This window comes from Oxyura jamaicensis, chromosome 12 (genome assembly GCF_011077185.1).
Source record: "Oxyura jamaicensis isolate SHBP4307 breed ruddy duck chromosome 12, BPBGC_Ojam_1.0, whole genome shotgun sequence".
Lineage (NCBI taxonomy): Eukaryota > Metazoa > Chordata > Aves > Anseriformes > Anatidae > Oxyura > Oxyura jamaicensis.
In genome coordinates, this window is record NC_048904.1 from 13,690,284 (window position 1) to 13,709,195 (window position 18,912).

The following is an 18,912-nucleotide window of genomic DNA, read 5'->3' on the forward strand; positions in this document are numbered from 1 at the left end:
TACCTTCCCAAAATTAATCAAACTCATCCAATGCTGAGTATGAGTTTTCCTAAATACTTATTAACTTTCAGGGACAAATTCAGTTTCTCTCTTTCACCTCAAATATTTTCCTTTATCATTAAAGATGTGATACTAGCATTACTAGGCTTAGAAGCCTAGCTTAAGAAAGAACAGATGAATTGATTTCAACTGCGGTTTTGGCCAGCATTCAGTGTTCAGATAATTCATACTATCTGTATGTACATAGAACAAGGTCTGCAGTGGCGCAACTACATCAGCCTTGTGAGAAACAGGGTGCAAACAGTAATCATACTTCTGAGCACAGAGACAATTTTTAAGGCTAAAATTATCTTTCCACAAACAGCACGCTTTACAAGCTGCGACTAGAATAAACTGCAGAAACAACAGAATGGTTCTTAGATGCATTCATCCTAACAGTACTACTACAGCAAACTTTCCCTTACCCAGAACTGCCAACAGAATTGCAAACACTTTATTTTTTTTTTACACTGAATTATGTTATCTAGTGCTGTCGTATTAATTTGAAACTACCAATAAAAATAGTGTTTGTTTTTTTTTACCGATATAAATCAGTGTTACACAAAAGTAATTCCTGGGGAGGAATAATTATGCCAATGCAAGAAGTTTCAGTGTAGCTGCATTTAGAAGAAGCAAGCAAAACATTTTTCTAATATAAATATGCTGTCATAAGAAAAGCAGAAGTAGTAAAAATGTGCATTTCAACACAGTGGAAGCAATTCCCCATATAATTCCATGCTTTAGGTTTCTCAAAGGGAGTTGTTTACCTGTACACAAAATCCTATGGCTTTGTGTTTCCATGATGTCATACATCAGATGTCTTTCAGAAATAATTCTGTTCTGCAAATATCTATTTTATTGCTCAGTGAATTTTCATTATACATTCCATTATGTCACTATTCTTCCCTAGTACATTTATCACTTCTTACATTTTCTGCATCTTCTAAAGATGGTATGTATTTAAATTCACAGACAAAATAATTCCATAGCTGGCCATCTTGCCTAGTGAGCCTTTTCACCAACAATTAGCATTTATCTTATTCAAGGATAAATTAATTATTCACCAATCAAATTACATCTACGTTGGCAGAGTTTTTGTTTGTTTGTTTGTTGTTTTTTAAAAGAACCCATAAATAGTTTTTATATTTTTTTTTTGAAAGGATGATAATTTTTAGCCCAGGGCATAGCAATGGAAATCAGCCAAACTCTTAACCTGGAATCACTTACACGTCTTCACCCAAAGCAGCGCAATCGATTTACCAAATAGGATTTTAACATACCTGTAGCCATAGGCAGAGTCTAGGAGTTATTTCCATCCATTTTAAAAAACAAACCTCCAAGCCAGTAATCTTATGAGATACATAAACCCACTACATTAAAATTCAAAGGTACTTCTTTTACACCTTTAGAATACGTCCTATTTCTTAGCTTTGGATAGCTTTTGCTCCTGCAGACATTCATATTGTTATATATGGAAGGAACTGTTTGAATTTCTTTAAATATTGCTCTCCTTTTCAAACCCCTATACTGATCTTGTTCAAGCTAATGCTGGAAATTTAGAATTGAAAATCAGTTCTGAAACCATCACAACAGTGCCTTGCATCCCATCTTCAGTCTAGGGAAAACTTTCTTGAGAGGAAAAGCAGCAATGGACTAAATCCATCTCTCAAATCGGAATGATTTCTTTACCATTTGAAATTCCAAAAATGAGAGTTTCACAGAAATATTAGCCTAAAAGCATTTTCTATGTTCTTTTAGGAAGGCAAAGAGACGGTCTCAAAAATAAGCTTCAAATAGCTTCTGCTCATTCTCTTCTGGAACAAGGCAAAACAACAAAAAGTATCGTATAGATTAATGCATTTTTCAATACTATTCAAGAACATCCTATATCACAAAGGCCTGAGAACCACAAAAAAATATTTTGTTGGTACAAAATGTAAAAGTCTATTACCAATATTTTTAACGTCTTTAGCCCTTTTGAATCACGATTTTCCCATGCTTTTTCACATACACACAAACATTGATAAAATGCATCAAATCCTTCCTGATGGCCTTTCAAGGGGAGACTAATTTTAAAATTAATACATATAAGGAAGTCAATCTACCTTTAAATAATGTATATAAGACTAGTCTAAGCAACATTACCTTCTCATTTATCTTAAAAATGCAGCAGGTCTGTCATTACTGCTACCGACATTCCCATCACCTTCTTAAAATTATGTCAAAGTAAAGAAAATCTTTCACAAAGACTCCAATGAAGGTTTCTCAAGGTGACATCACAAAGGTCAAGAACAACTCATTTCTATAAAATCTGGAAGACTATTTCAGATTAATAAACATTCTTAAGTGATCAGATTTCAGAAGATTAATTTTATATGTAAAAGTTTGTCAAGACTTACGTCTCACTTGATAAATATCTACTGTTTATAAAACAGATGCTTGTAAGAGTCCACATATTATTACAAGAGGCTGTCTTTAGTTCTGTTCTGTGTTCCTCCTTTCAAGCCTGCTTAAGTTGGAAGCCTTGAGAGAATACTTTTGTTTCCGTTGGAAAAAGTAGCAATACTGATACTCTTTGTAATTCCATACAAAATAAACCAAGTAAAAGTGTCACAAAAGAGAAAGAGAAATATTCCTTCAAGGAATCACTTCAACCAAGAAAAATACAAATACATGGATTCTTTGCATGGAACATAGGGAGTTGCATGAAGAAAATACACAAAGAACTTGAAAGTTTAGTGGCATTCTGTGTTCTATCAGAAAATGGCTGCTACGTATATATGTATATATATCCAGGCTGATAGATGGAGCTTGTGCATTGGTTAGAATTAATTAGCAGAACTCATCTGCTTACATATTGTAATCTTCTACTTAGAGGCTAACATGCTCTTATCATCAGTTAAAAACATCTGTTTTAACTGACATACCAGACTGTTTGTGTGCTCACTTCAGATTAAGAAAGAGAATAAGAACCACAAAAATCACACAGCAAATCAAGATTGCTTATAGCTTAGTAAACAAGATACTCAAAGTATTCCAAAGCTCTATCGAGTTTTTTAGTTGCTGGATCAGCAGATAACACAAAAAAACTAAAGGAGAGAAGGGTAGGATAGGGAAGACATCTTTATATCATGTTGCTGGTATGTTTAATAATACCTGTCACCTGTGGTGAATGAAGTGATTTCTCTGCAGGGGAAAAAAGGGTTAAGTTGTCTATCACAGAGTATTTAATACTGAATGTATATAGCAAGGAGAAGAGACTACAGAGTTCAGTTAGGAAAAACAGAGTAAGTTTGTCAATTTGTGGCAGGTATGAACTGCACTTCTGAGCTGTTTATAGCAGGTGCATGTTTACTTCAGTAGAAATTGGATGCACATTTGTCTTATTTGCAAACATCTGCTGGGTAATAGTACTACTTCTGCTAAATATCATCAGAAGTTACTTTTAGCAAGTTTTCCATGTTTAAATACTCACTTAATTTGCTCTTATAGCAATAGTTTCTGGTTTTGCAACTTTGCTAGCCAACACTGCAAATGCCTTAAGAAAATTCCACACAAATTGTTACTATCTGCAATCAATTAGTATTAGATGTACTCATATTCTTAGTCCAGTGAAAGTACTCAAAATTATTTGACACAAGGAAGAAAGGAAAAAATCAGTAACGGAAAAGAGAGTAATGATACACTGAAAACAGTAGGTGAGGTAACTACACTGACACCAAAGCAACATCATGAGAAGCTGAAGATTTCATTGCACAAGGTGAGGACAGTCTTAAATGCTTTGGCATTGTTAATAGCAAGACATAGAAAAGTTACCCTGACCATTTCTTCCTGTGCAACCGACATATCTGTATCTGAAGTCAGTGAAAAAGAATATGCTTGAAACTATTTGACTATAATGATCAAAGTATAATATAAACAAGAGAACAGCAGTTTTGAAAGAAAAAATAGTCTATATTTGATCTAGCTCAGGCTTCCTTTGTGTCAGCACTTTAACACAGCAAAGGTGCTGACTATAGTTCTGTTAACTGTGAAAGCTACCAAAACTAAATGAGGTTTTAAAGACTGCTTACCTTTAACTGATGGACTGAATTTCAAACCTCCAAACAAGTCAAAACCCAACATCCCAATTTTCAGTGTATTTTGCGTATACAGAAACAAAGCAAACTAAACAGAAACAATGTCGATTCTTGATGGAAGAAACAGAAAAAAACATCAATTTCCAATCCTGCCTAGTTTCTCATTCTAAATTATATTCAGAATATCCCCAATTTACCATCAATGCAATCAAATTGCAGCTATTAAGATTTCAAACACTTTTTCTTCTTCATAAATGCTACAGTTTCTTGCAATCTGTATTATCGTAATTGTTATAAAAGCAAATAACTGATGAGAATATCCTTCCAGAAGTTATTGTTAATGTACTTACAAAACAAAGTGAACATAAAAATTATTTATTTTCATAACCAGAGAGAAAACAGTAATAGTGAATAAAACAAACAGCAAACTAAAAATACTGAACTGTGTAAACAACAGTCATGTGCAAATTAACTCTTGCAGCCTTGGGGACTCATTTCTTTTCCACTTAACTTCACTTGCAACCACTGCAATAGAAAACATGGCTCCCACAACTCCCGCTGGAATAACAGACTTAGTCCAGAAGGCCTGAGAAAAGTCTCTGAAGTCTAGATCTCATTTAAAAGTACAAGAAATAATTGACACAAGAAATAGAACATGTATGGCATCGTCAGCATAACATTTCAATAAACGTATCAAGAGCTAGAGTACCTAAACCATCAAATAAACCCCAGCAATGCCACCCATTTTCTTGTCTTCTACCATGACTTTTCCTAAAAGGTGCATTTATAATACGTTCCCTGCATTATCACAGTCAGAAATGTTGGACTGCAGTCACCATTATAAGACATCTACTAACATACACACTCCTGTAAGGCAAAAATGGTGTCATGGCCTGTATTGCCAACAGCCACATCCACAATTCCACTATTCGTTATGGAGAAACTGGCACTTCAGATGGTATTAAGCAGTAATGTATAAACTTTGCTTTAACTTAGAAAATGAAAAGCACAGAGAAGCAACATTTAGCAGTAACTTGTAAATGTAATCCTCTGGGCTAAGAAAATTAGCCCTGATTACCCTACATAGTTCATACAATCTGTCGAGTACCTGTTTTATTATACCTGAAGATATGCTGTAGATGCTTGTCTTATACAGATAAAAAAAAAAAAAAAATACATGTTTCTTAATGTTACCTTTAGGTACTATCTGTTCTAAAGGGCTGAGAAATTTACACTGTGTTTCTGAATGCTAACACTTCTAATTCTGTATTGGAAGGCAAAATATCTCTAAGTTTACCCATAGGTTTAATGGTATGGTACATGATCTTGCCCAATGCTCTAAGATTATTTTCCCTTCTAGAATGCTTCAGCATGTTTTTCTTTCTTCTGAATGTTTAATCTGACATTTTATGCTTTCTGTTGACAAAATAAAGAGCTTGAGTACTAGAAACCCGGGTATTTTCATTCACCGTAATTAATCAAAATTCAGACCAAGCGAGTATAACATGTTACAAAATGCAGTAAAGTTACTGCTCTTGAAATACCCTGAAGGCCAATGATCGGATAAAACTAGCACAAAACCCAAATGGTGATACTTTCTTTGAACCAGAAGAAACATTTTAATTTTAAAAATGCTAAATAAGGCCTTGTAGTATCTCAGTAAAATGCAGATGGCTAAGAAAAGTCATGAAATAAGAAGCATAAAATTCCCATCTTTGAATACCAGAGAAAGCAAGTCAGAAATAACAGCTTCAACACAGTGAAAGATGAACCTTTAACCAAGAAATAAAGCACATCCTTAGCTCCTTTTCCTCGTAGAAGGAATTCTTATGCAATAAATGTTTGTTATCTGGAAATAAAACACAGAAGAAAACTCCAACCAACAGTCACATGAATATGACTAAAACCACCAAAATATTTTCTCTCAACCACAAGCAGGTTATAATTGACAGTGCAGGAGATTAAAGACAACTTCATTAGTTCTCAGTGCCACTCTGTCCTTACAATGCCATAATTATAACTGGTCAAGTAGATCTCTAATTTGAACACCTGTTCAGAATACTGATTATCTGTGTTCTGCAGACACCAGCAAATACATACATCAAAGTTGCACACATTCATAGAATATTAACCAGGATCCATTGTTCTTATATACTTTTTAGAGTTGCAGCTGAATGCAGTAGGACAATAAACAAGTGCACTTAGTCATTTTCTTACAAGCTATTAATGAAGAAACTATAACTTTCTATTCTCCCAGGAAGCTTAATATATCACACAAATAAAAGAATTAGAAAAGATTAAGCATGAAATACATGAAACGCCCATAAAATTCAAAGTATATCTGGGTCATCATTGGAGAAATTCCACTATTTCTTTGCGAGTAGATAGGAATGTATGGAAAACAAATTAAACAAGCAAAACCAAACCAAAAAACAATGTAAGTTTTAAAGAACAGACATGTGGAAGCACTGTGCAAGCATACAGCCTTCTCCACTGGGCACATAAAAGATAATTTTTTTAAAAAACATTCCATAAAAATATTTTTGTATGTCAGAATTTTTTATTCAGAAATAAATTCAGTTTACTACTCATAAATAGTATTACTTCAAATAAATACACACTAAGACAGAGAAAGGGAAGAACATTATCTCTATTTGCTGAATACAAAGCAACATTTCTACATATCAAAACAAGTTGTTTAAGCATTTGAAATACATAAACCAACCTCAGATACAAACAGCGTGATACAAAGAATTAAACACAAACTACAGTAGAATTTGCCTCATATAGAACTAATAAATCAGAAATCTCAACATAAGTCTCCCAGTGCAAAGCATTCACGTTATGCCTGAAGTTACACAGCACTTCAGCGTTGAAGCTCAGAAACAAGACATCTTCCAATGCCCTAAATCTACTTTATTATATAGTATACTAACATAAATATAGTAAATTTATGTACTAATGTATGTACTATATGTACTATAGTAAATTGAAGTACTAATTTGTTAATTTGTTAGTTGAGAAAATGTAGTAAAAAATCGTAGCAACTTTTAAAATTTCTGTAATAATGACAAATTGGAAAAATAAAATTTCACATTATTTATATCACAGCAGACTCAGAATTTCAGACACCGTTCAGAACTTTTTTTTTTTTTTAACCTCAGAAGACACTCCTTAAGAAAGCAGGGATTAGTGGCAATACAATGACTTATACTTACAATTAACTCTAATATCTTGCCAATTAACTAAACAGAGTTACATTGGTGCCAGCATCTAAAGAGAAAGCATTCTCATTGATCAACACCTCTGACAGAGCTTCTCATCATGCCAGGATACGGAGCAATAACTGTAATTTAATAATGCTGTCTGCAGCGCCCAGCCAGCAGCTGCAAGCATAGGAGAATAAATAAGAGTTTCAGTACAATCAGAAAGACGACATTTCTGGTACAGTAGGAAGGGTTGATGTCAGAGCCCTCATAGATAAGTAGACCTGGTTATAAGCCCTTGAAAGAGAGCAATACAATCAAAAACACCAAGCACAAAAATTTTGTACTTTCTGTTTACCTGGCTTTTTTAAATAAATCAGTTCCATACTCATAACAAAACGCATGCAGGTCACTTCACGCAGCAAGTTAACAAGAAACTGAACACAACTCCTTTGAGTGCAGAAAAAAAAATTAAAAGTACTCATAAGCTGTCAATACACAAATAAACATTGCTCAAACAACTGAGTATAGAATTCACTTCATCCAAAACCTGAAAAAATGAGAAAATATGTGCCTCCTTTTCAGTTTTTATATGTACCCTATGCTCCAAATGCAGTGTATAATCTTTCTTTAAAAAAAAAAAAAAAAATCTGTGTTCTTTTAAAATATGAAATAGAGTTAAAGGTTCCATTAAAATGGATCTTATTGTCTTCATTGGAGAACATCAACAACATGCTAAATCAAACCTCTAACATTTCTGAAATTTCTGTATCTGCGTAAGTAATAACATGAACATTAAACCTGTTCAATTCAATGTACCATAACAGGAGATAGTTTTCTAAAATTGGTACTGAATTTTTGTATATGTAATTGTTTTAGATGAGAAAATGTATTTTAAAGAAATTACCTCTTTTCCAATCAAGTTAACCATTATCTCTTCTGACACCCATTTAATTGGCAAGGAGTCAGCCACTCTTTCTAAATAATTCCATTTCCTAAGTACTAATCATTTAAATAGTTTTTGCTGTCTCCTATCTAAGCATCTCCAGGATAACTTCAGTTGTTTTTTCCATTTATACCTGATTTACAAAAATAAAATAAAATAAAATAAAATAAAATGATTAGATGAGTGAAGGTTCTTACAGCTTCCAGCCTCAAAGCACAAAGTGGAAGCAATTAGTTTATACACAAATGCTTTATCAAAAGTATATTAATATTTGAATCAGAGTAATCTCTAGTTTTACAACACCTAGTACAGGTTATAGTTCTCAGTTTAAGGTGAACTATACACATATAAAGAGCAACCAACTAACTAATATACATTGCTTAAGTATATTTTCTGCTTGTTTGTGTCTTTCCCCCTCCTCCCCATTTTCTTTCTTTTTCCTTAGTGGGGATTGGCAAACAGAGCTTCCACTTCCATCAGTTTTCTCAGTAATTTATAATCCAGAAGTAACATATTATCATAGAAGTTTCCACACATTATTTCCTCTACTAAAATCAATCTGCATTATGTTTCATTACCTTGGTTTTGCTAATGCAAAATGCTTAGGTAGCTAAGAGCACTGCTGATGGTGGGGATAATCATTTTGCGCAAAATTAATCTCAAGGGTCCTCAGAGTGCTGCAGATTTACCAGAGAAAACACCTATCCTATTACGCTTAGCAGTGTTAATTTAAACACTTAGAGACATAGAAAAATTTTGCTTGTGACAGGTATTTTAAGTCTGGCATCTTTTCAGAAATTAGAAGAAATCACACTCAAGCACTGTTTCAAAGTAAAGATAGCAGCACAAACCTTAATTATCTATTTATTTGATAGCTTTGTAAGTATTTAGAGTTCATATGGGTATGAGTTGGACAGTGCAAAAGCAAAACAGTATTTAGAAGTGTTTCTTTTAATAAAGAAAGTAGTTCTCACAGAATTGCAGAATGGCTGAGGTTAGAAGAGACCTCTGTTGGTCTTCTTTTCCAATGCCCCTTGCTTAAACAGGGTTTTGAGTCATTTTTTTTCATTCCTTCTATTTATTTTCAGCACTCAGATTCAGCCTTGGCTTCTTCAATGGGATCTAGCAATCTAATGTGTCTGTGTTATGACCTCTAGGTTCTAGCCATTACAGTAGGCAGAACCAACTGTATTGGTATATGAAAGACAACCTGTTTGACAGAAGACATTTGTTTAAAGTAAAGCATACTTAACTTGCCAAAATCAGAATTTCTTTCACTCTGTCCTACATACAGTTACTGATTTGCCTAAACTCTTGAGCAATTTTGTTTTCATCTTCTGTGTTCCACCAATACCAAGCCTCAACCATATTGCTTCAGAATGTAGATACTGCCAGAAAGATATAACATAGATAATACTAGTTCCTGGTTACTTGCTACCCCATAATGTAATGTTCACCTTTTTCAAGGAGATAATATTAATGATTTCAACCTCTCTTCAAAAATGCTCAAAATTATTTTTGAGACACCTCAACTCCTGCTGCAAAATAAATAGATTGTTCCTTCCTTAATATGCAATGAAGTTAGTCTTTTCTACTTTGTCAGAGTTATTACCATTTTCCTTTGTTATTCTCCAAATTATTAGAAAAAAAAAAAAAAAAATCACTTCAGGATCTAGCCAGTGGCGCTATGATATTTTAACTATCACCCTTGCTGTTACAGCTGAGTGTGTTCCATATTAAAATCAATAGCAGTAGTCAAGCCACTAATGTGAAAATGCAACTTCTGTTTTCAGTTAAAAACATGAATCCCCATTTTCAATAGCAGTTCCAGAATCTGCAGTTGCCATTCTTATCACTTTTACAAAGCTTTTAAACATTAACTGCATTAAATAATTAATTTGACATTAGCTAAGTAATTCACTGACCAGAGAGAGAGAGAAACTGGCACTGTAAAATGATTCATTTGGAGGTTAAATTAATTAAAAATAGTACAGTAGTGACAGAATTTAATCTTATACTTCTCATGAGAGTGTGGAATCACTCACAGCTGCAGCAATTTGTGATAAATCCATGGAGAAACTTCATGATAGAAGAGGAATTAATTTGAGTCACCCCTAAGAGTATGTGTGTTCACTCAGCAGTACCTACATTAAACAATATTAAAAATACACAAACTGAATAAACCAAAAGAATCTATCGTTTGAGCTAGCATGTGATACACACCATCCAATGTAAAGACGGTATTATTTGCATCAATAAGATTTAGAGGATCACAGCAGTGACTGGGAGGACCAGAATATTCTTTACTGTCTTTATCTGTGTATCTGCTTCCTTGAACAGGTGAAGTTCAATCTTTATATTCTACTTTTATCAGGATACCTCTTACTTCAAAAACTTGAAAAAAAAAAGGGGGAATGATTTTAAAACATCCAAGACAAAAATCTGTATGTGTTTTAGGGTCAGGTGGAAACAGAGAGAAAGATACCGGGCTGAGGACAATTCGAAAGAAACAGGCTACTGTGCTAAGAAATCTCAAAAATACAACTACTAAGCAGCAGAGCCTTAGTTACCCAACTCAACAAGGAAGATGTACACCAGAAGATCATGCTTAGTATGTAAGCATGTATGTATGCATACAATGAAGCATATAAGCTATACATGTTATACTCATTCCAAACTATTTTTGACACTGATGAATGAAAAAGCCAGTCAAATATTTTCTGATTAATGAAGGAGCTCTTATATTAACAGACTGATTATCCTTTGATAGGAGCTTTATCATATTAACAAACTCCCATTATATTACCTTAATAGTCATAGCTCGAGCTCTAGTCCCCTGATGAATGGGTATAAGAAAGGCCAATATTCAATATCCAATCTTCAAAAACAAATTTTAAAAATATTAAAGACTGCTTTATGTGACTCAGCTGCAGCCACCACTCAGACAAGAGCAGAAGCAAAGCAGCCTGAATCTTGCCAGGTTCTAGGCTGCTCATGGGATGGCTCAATGAGAAAAAACTGCCTATTGTAGGAAGGAAGAAAGAAACAAACCAGTTCCACAAGGAGGAGTCCAAAATATGTTAAAAATGGAACTCAATTTGCTATCTTTAGATTTGTGTCCAAGCAAGCCTATGTGAAATTGCAAGAATGAATGAGATAGAATGGTAGAACGCTGCTCATATACTGAATACTGATATATATATATATATATATACAGTTATATATACAGATACATATAAATATATATATATATATCAGTATTCAGTATATATATTCATATACTGAAAATACTACCAACTCACAAGTCTAAAAGAATAGAGAGGGATCTCTGGGCCTGAATAAAAAAAGCAACTGGATTCACAAACAAATTCAGTAGTAAGGAAACATCAGAAATAAGCACAGAATGGAAATACGAGATATTCCAACTACGAGGAGTGAGGCTTCTGCTGTAGATATTGATCTCTCCACTCAATTCTTCTCTGCAGTTTAATACAAGAGTTCCTGAATACATGAACTGTTCTAGGTTCTAACTATCCAAGCACATGGTGTATTTTGAGTAGAGAGTTGGGGGGAAAAAATATAGAAATGTAACTTGGAAGATTCTTTCCTCCACACCTCTTAATAACACAAGGCTGATGACAGAACCTGTTATACCTTAGAGGCATATTGTAATAAAATACATCTACAACTGAAAGCCAAAGACGTTTTTGCAGCTTACACATATATAATCTAAATGGCTCCAAATTTACTAATGCAAGTCCTAGTGACAATGTAGTTGTGGCAGCGTAGGTTGCAGCATGAATTGTACAATTCTGCCCAGAAGCCAAGGTAAATACTCATGTTAAGCATGCCATCTGTAGAAAAGAGATAATATTTTGTCCTGCTGTTGGTATTACTGGCAGAGTATGTTACATGTGTGAGCAGAAACTAAGACTACAGCTTATGGCAACAGCCACATTCACTAGGTGGTACTGTCAGACAAATAATAGTAATGCTAATAACTACAAGGAACTATTAAGATGAATCAATATATAATGAAATTATAATGCATATGTAAAACATTTTTGTCTATTCATAGAAAAATTATGAACCACAGAATACAACTGATCTGGCAACACAGCTGAATTGTTATTGATTTGCACTGACATGTTTTTCTCCTCTCTTCTTGACAATATTTCCAGAATTTTTAGCTAACCAGATATTATGGCTCATAGTGAAGATGAAATCTATTATAAATTCTGCACATCTGCTGAAATATGCCATTCTGAAATTAACTGTCTTGAAACCTACATTTGAAGCACATGAAAGGCATTCAATTTCCTGATATGAACTCCTCTTACATCAATACCTAAATTTAAGATAGTTTGCATTTTTCTTCACGCTGCAGGAAAAAAAAAAAAAAAAAAAAAAAAAAAAAGGTTTCTTTTCTCTGGGATCACAAGAAATCAAGACTAGTATTTTTGAACAGCTGCTCAAAGAGGAAGTCTTCATCTGAGAAGACTAACATTTAAGTGTCCAAATAAATCAGTGACTTAAGTTCTAAATAAACATATGACACAAACAAGGCTTTTGAAGTCTAAGTCATGAAAATCCATCAATTAAATCTAAGTTTTATTAGTGTTAGCGTCATCTCCCTCATTTTTTAATATGCAATTTAAATCTGCTTTAACAAGGATTTAAGCATACATTATAGACTTCTAACATCTAGTATAGACTAGTGAGCTTAGGCACAGATACTTGGGAACCACAAGTACTGCAGTTACCGATTAGAGATGCAGGCTAGCATCTCTGAAAATGATATCTCTAACACGGATTTCAAGCATGTAAACAGGCAAATACACACTGACAAAGTTATGGTAACAAGGGGAATCAGGTGAATTATCCATGCATTCAGTTATGGTGCAGATATTATCAACTATAATTTGTTTCAAACAACATTCATTCAAGGATGTTAAAACCTCTTTTTTTTTCCCTCTATCCTGTTGGAGGTTCTTGTTGGGAAAAAACATTGCATTTGTCTCACAGGCAGTGAATTTTCCTCTGTGTTCTCAAACTCAGCAGAGATCTAGTGATATCAGATACAAGCATCACAACTACTAGTTTTGATGAGGGATGTAACATTTAAACTTCTCCAAGTGGCATACTACTGCCTGATTAGTCTCCCTCAATACTTATCACTACACTATCTTATTTTTGTCCTCCACTGTTAACCTCATACTCCCGAATTTATCGGTCAACAGCAGCAAACGAATACCTATGTTATCTGATATCTTTAATGACACATTTCCTCATTAACTAGAAAAATCTATTTATCAAAGTTCCAGTCTCAGGCTTTGGCAAGATTTACACACAGCTAATAGACAGGACAGTAGTGGGTCCCACTTCAAAAACAAAACCACAATAACAGGGTTCAGAAAAATGTTTCCTTTGACCATTATCTGATCATTTGGCTCATCTGGAGAATTTTAGCCTTGGACTACCGCCAGTTTTCCCTGGCCACCTGCTCCCTTCTGTAAAACTTATGCGTTCAGGTGTTGAAGCTGGAAACATCTGACTAGGAAAACACCCAATACAATGAAAAGGTGAGTTAATATGCACTACACAAGCACAGAGTCAGAGGTCTAGTGCAGACAGGCCAAGACAGAAGTATGAGATTAACATTACAGAACAGAGTACAAAATAGGTCAAAGCCAGCAATGAGTCATTCATAGGACAGAATTAACTTTTTTGGGAAAAAAAAAAAAAAAAAAACACAGTTGGGCTTTGCTAGGAATGTTGTGGTTTTTCTTCTTCCCTAAATCAGTGTTTTTGGTTAAAATTAGAAAGTATTTTCCTCCAAATTGTTTTTAAACATGAAAGTCAAGTCATAACATACTAGAAAATTATTTTTTCTGGTACCCACCTCTGCAACTACCTAAAGTTAAAAGATAGAAATAATTTATTTTAATATGCTGCAAAGGACTTACATTTTTATCTGATACTTCACTTGACACTCAGGAAGAAAAGTATGTGTTACATTGAAGATGCTCCTAAATTAAGTTTCCTTGTACAAATTAGAAACTTTGACATTTAAAATGAATTTTAATAGGGTAATAAACTCAGAAAATTTCATAACTCCATCCAAGATATGAGGCATCTCTGACCTACCAACAGCTTACACTGAATGAAAATCATCATTAAATTCTCATGAGGCAGCAAACCAATAGATACTTTATAGTTACTTATTTGAGTGATAAAAACAAATATGAAGAAAAAACGTATCATCTATTTTTCACACTGTCTTTGCAAGGACTTCAGAAGAACTTCACAATATTGTGAATATTTGCATTTAAAACACCTACTTTTTATCTTCTTTATTCCAGAGTAAAACCTTAAAGTTGAAACCAGCCAGATTAAGTGCTCAGAACAGGAAGTAAATAACAAGAATGTCAATACTTACATATTTCCACCTAACAGTTCCTTGGGGCTTGACTTCTTAAAATGTGTTATTTGTACAGGTAGCCTGTAAAATAGGAAACACCATACTCAGTACTTCTTGGCAACCAATACAACATAAATATAAAGCTTTAACATTAACAAGATGCAAGAGAAATGGAGGTACCACTACATTGCTGAAGAAAGGGATTCCTAAAGGCAGTCAAATGAGTTGCACATAACCACCTTGAACAGAGCCTAAAAAGTCAGAGTTGGGTGAGCTGTAAACATAGGCTATTTTCAATCAAGTAATTTTCACTATTCATTAAGGCCTGAATAATAGGGTTCCCACTCTCCTCCCCATTAAGAACCATCAGGTACATCATTAATTAGCATGGGTTTTTTTTTGTTCCGTCTCCCTCCCCACAGATGCTATTTTCAGCATTTTCCCCAACTCTCCTTTGACTTCCTTCCCATCTTATTCAAAATCACTTAGATGAGCTCAGAATGAAAACGCTTTCTTTTTTTCCTTATTTTTAAGTATATGTCATCTGACCATCTATGTTTTGTAGCAGGCGAATGACCAAATTCTCTCATATTTATTCTGCATAAAATGCCAGGCATCATTCTCCTTATTGCTGTATATATTGAATAAAATTAGAAATGCAGTTATGAAAATTGTTCCACATCCTCACACTTCATTATTTCACTGCTTTCACTCATCTTATTAAAAGATTGCTTTATAGATGCCGTATAATCAGTGTTTGTAGCTTGCCTTTTTTTTTTTTTTTAGCATTATCAAAGGGTAAGGTTTATTAAAAAAAAAAAAAAAAATACTTTATTACTTGCCAGATAGGCTTTGCTTACAATTAAACACCTTCTGTTAATCCAGCAAATATCCACTAGGAAGCATAGAAATATTAGGAGACACACTACTCATTTTGAACGTGAAATCAGACAGAAATTTGGAGCATGATACGGATACTGGTGCAACAATAATAAATATTATTCACAGAATCAGAGCCTTTCCCAAATTTTACATTGCATAAGTAAAATATGTTTATAACGAAAAGTTATTTCTCAATTTCTCATCTTTAACTGATCAGTAATGATGACACTGCAGTGTAGCTTTTTTCTCTTCATTTGAGAACAAAGCAGAACAATATGAAAAGAGATACACATGAATACAAAATTAATATCTAAAAATAGCATTAAGAAGTTTTAGGATTAATGCCCTCAATTCTTGCACATCATGGAAGTTGATTTTAAGCAAATTACATCAATCTGAAGAGACAAAGAGCAGTAATAAAGCTGCAAGTTTCCTGCTGCACTAAACAATGATAGTTCAGTTCTGACCCAGGGAGCAGAATACCATAACCACACTTGGGTAAGGTCTTTCAAAAGAAACAGGATGATTTAAAAATTAGGTTTACAGTATGCTACTCCCACAAAGGAAACAAGCTTCAGCATTTATTCTTAAAATGAGGAAACAGCAACCTTTTTTTAAAGAATGAAAAATCTGTATTCTTACTCAAGAAAATGAAATTTGAATATTTATATTCATAGATGTTAAACTGGGAAACAAACAAGTAAAGAAATGACCCCTGATATTTGTTTCTGCTCAGTTTATCCACCTGTTTTGACAAGCATCTAATTGAAAGCTGAAATATGAAGGGGACAAAAGTAGCATTGCCTACTTTAGATGTAAAGAAAAGCAGCACATATATACAGTATTCTTTTACAAGATCTTTCTCTTGTTTTGATTTGTATAGGGAAAGTATGATTTTTATCGTTGGTTCTTCTATTGGTTATTGCCAAATACTGTCTGAATTTCAAGAACTAAGCTAAAATAAATGCTTTTTTATAAGCCATGCCTATGAGGGGAAAACAAAACAAACAAAATTTCTAGATTTTCATAATTCTCAACTTTTTTTCTCCTATTTTCATGTTCCTTGAAAACAGTCTTCAAATAAAAAAAAAAAAAACTTTCAACTAAGGAAACTGTCATTTTGGCTAATGCTTACCTTTGGGGTGTCATATCATCATTTTTAGTATTCTAAGCCTAATCAGGGACTAAACCTGCTATGTCAGACTCTTTGTAAACACGGAACAAAACAGGGTAGCTTAGTCAAGAGACAGCAAAAGGCAGATGAGAAGTTTAATAGAAACTGAAAAAAACATCCTTGCTACAGACATGCAGTAGTTTTTGCAAAGCTGAAGCCTACACAGTGTTAAGACCTCCAAGATACCACTGTTACAGAGATACAGACAAATTTCAATACAGACATTTCGTTAACTGTAGATGCATTTAATGGGAACCACTCCAAAGTATAAATGGCAGTATGGCAGAAATCATAAAAGGTCCTTACTAGTATACTGAATTCTATGCTACCATATACATTTCAGTAATACTAGGGGATGTAGGAGCTGAGCTTGACATCCAGGACCAATGAATTATGTACCTTGTGTACAGACTGAGATCCAGGTCACCACCCATTACCCACACTTGCACCTCAGGGCCATAAAGAAGCTATACCACTAACATTCATGCAATTTCTTGGGGATGTCAGCAGGTGCAAGTATAGTTATTATTTATTGAGTCACATTCAAGTTTATGTTTCAATGAAACAAAAACACACACTGACAAAAACCAAGAACAGAACCAGAATAAGTGCCGAAAGGAGCATTCTGAGAGCAGTTAATTGATGGGTTTTCAGACTAAGAGGTGACTCTTGCAGCTGAGTGAAAATCAAAGTCCTTTGTTCAATTCCTAGTGCATTAAGAGAAACAAATTTCTTTAGCCTTGCAAATAAATATACTCCGAATAACTGTAACATCCATTTCTTCTGGTAACTTCTGAACTGGATAATTGGTGAGGTTAAAAGAATAGTATTAGGCAAGTGCAGGATAGAAGTTGGCATCATCAGGGACAACATTAGCATAGGAAATGACATGTGGGTAATACTAATATGGACAGATAAGAGATCCTAAAATATAATGCAGTTTTCAAGGACAAAGCTAGCTCTCTAGTGGAACAGAAGTTCAAGGTGCTTTTCTGAAAAGACAAGTTTTTCTTAAAAGGAAAACTTTGATCATATTCTTAAATCTGTTACTGCCTTTGATCTCAACAGTTCCAGGAATTTTATCGTTAATAAACTGGCTAGTGGAACCGTACAGAGAAGTTCACGTATGGGAAACGGTTCGCTCCTATGCTTGCTCTATCTTATTTTTACCCTCTGATCCACAGTGCATTCTCCAGTCGTGCTCTTGTTGAAAAAGTAGGTATAGTATCAGCACTTAATCCATGACAAGAGAATTGCACTACATCAGCAATTCTATATGATGGGAGATGGGCTCATTAGTAGCATTTGGTAGCATGATCCCTGTTAGGACAGCATCATCTTATCCTACCACTAAAACGCATGCATCGCCTTACCTTGTTCTGGATCAAAAATACTTGTAAATACACAGAACAGGATTCAGCCACATGAAAGAAAACACAAGATTTCTGCCTTTTCACAAAAGTGTAAAAATAAACAATCTCCTTCCTCTTTCCTCAGAATAAAGGATGAAAAGAATTTGATAATAACTTAGTGATAAAGAACTCAGTATACAATCTGAATTTTTTTTCTCCTCCTTTCCCTTCAGTGCTAAATTAAACCTTTTAATTACATCCGAATTCCACCGTAAAGATATTCAAAAGTATCATGTTGTTCAGTTTGCTCTTTTTTTCCCATGTCTTTCCGATTGGAAGTACTAATATCTTCATTGTAGGAATGGTCCTTTAGGTGCAGCTCCAGTGTGACTCTTATTTTTACCTTTTTTCCTCATTCCTCTTTCTCACAGATATTCTCCATTTCTCCATAACTTCTTTTCCTTTTAGAGCAAAAATGAATTAAGAGGCTGTCAGAAGGATTTGATGGTCAGGGACCAACAAAGACATGAAGACAAAAATAACAGGAGGGGGGATTATGTGGGAATCATGGCAGACAACCAAGCTAACTTTAGGGCAAGGAGATGTGAGGATAGGTTGCAGCAGAGGGATAAGGTCAAGAAACAACTGAAATGCAAGGACAAAGATCATAGAAAAAAGCATAGTAGGAACAAGACTATAAACAAACTTTCATAGCTACGGCCCTTGCTGTATGATGATGAGCCATTGTGAAGCTAGGTCCCGTTTATTTTGTGATTATGGGGGCTTGCCGGACTGTTACGGGTTTGTTTTTGA

The 18,912-nt window shown here is 34.2% G+C and overlaps 1 protein-coding gene across 3 annotated transcripts in view; it reads right to left on the reverse strand.

Annotated features, from left to right (window-relative positions):
- Window positions 1-18,912, reverse strand: part of FHIT (fragile histidine triad diadenosine triphosphatase) — a 561,152-nt gene that overhangs the window by 480,506 nt on the left and 61,734 nt on the right. For all 3 annotated transcript variants that reach the window (XM_035337741.1, XM_035337739.1, XM_035337740.1), the window contains exon 2: window positions 14,710-14,772. Coding sequence is in view for 2 of the 3 variants with exons in the window: in XM_035337739.1 (XP_035193630.1) it covers window positions 14,710-14,772 (63 nt within the window). In the remaining variant the exon portion in view is untranslated. The remainder of the gene's footprint in view (window positions 1-14,709; window positions 14,773-18,912) is intronic.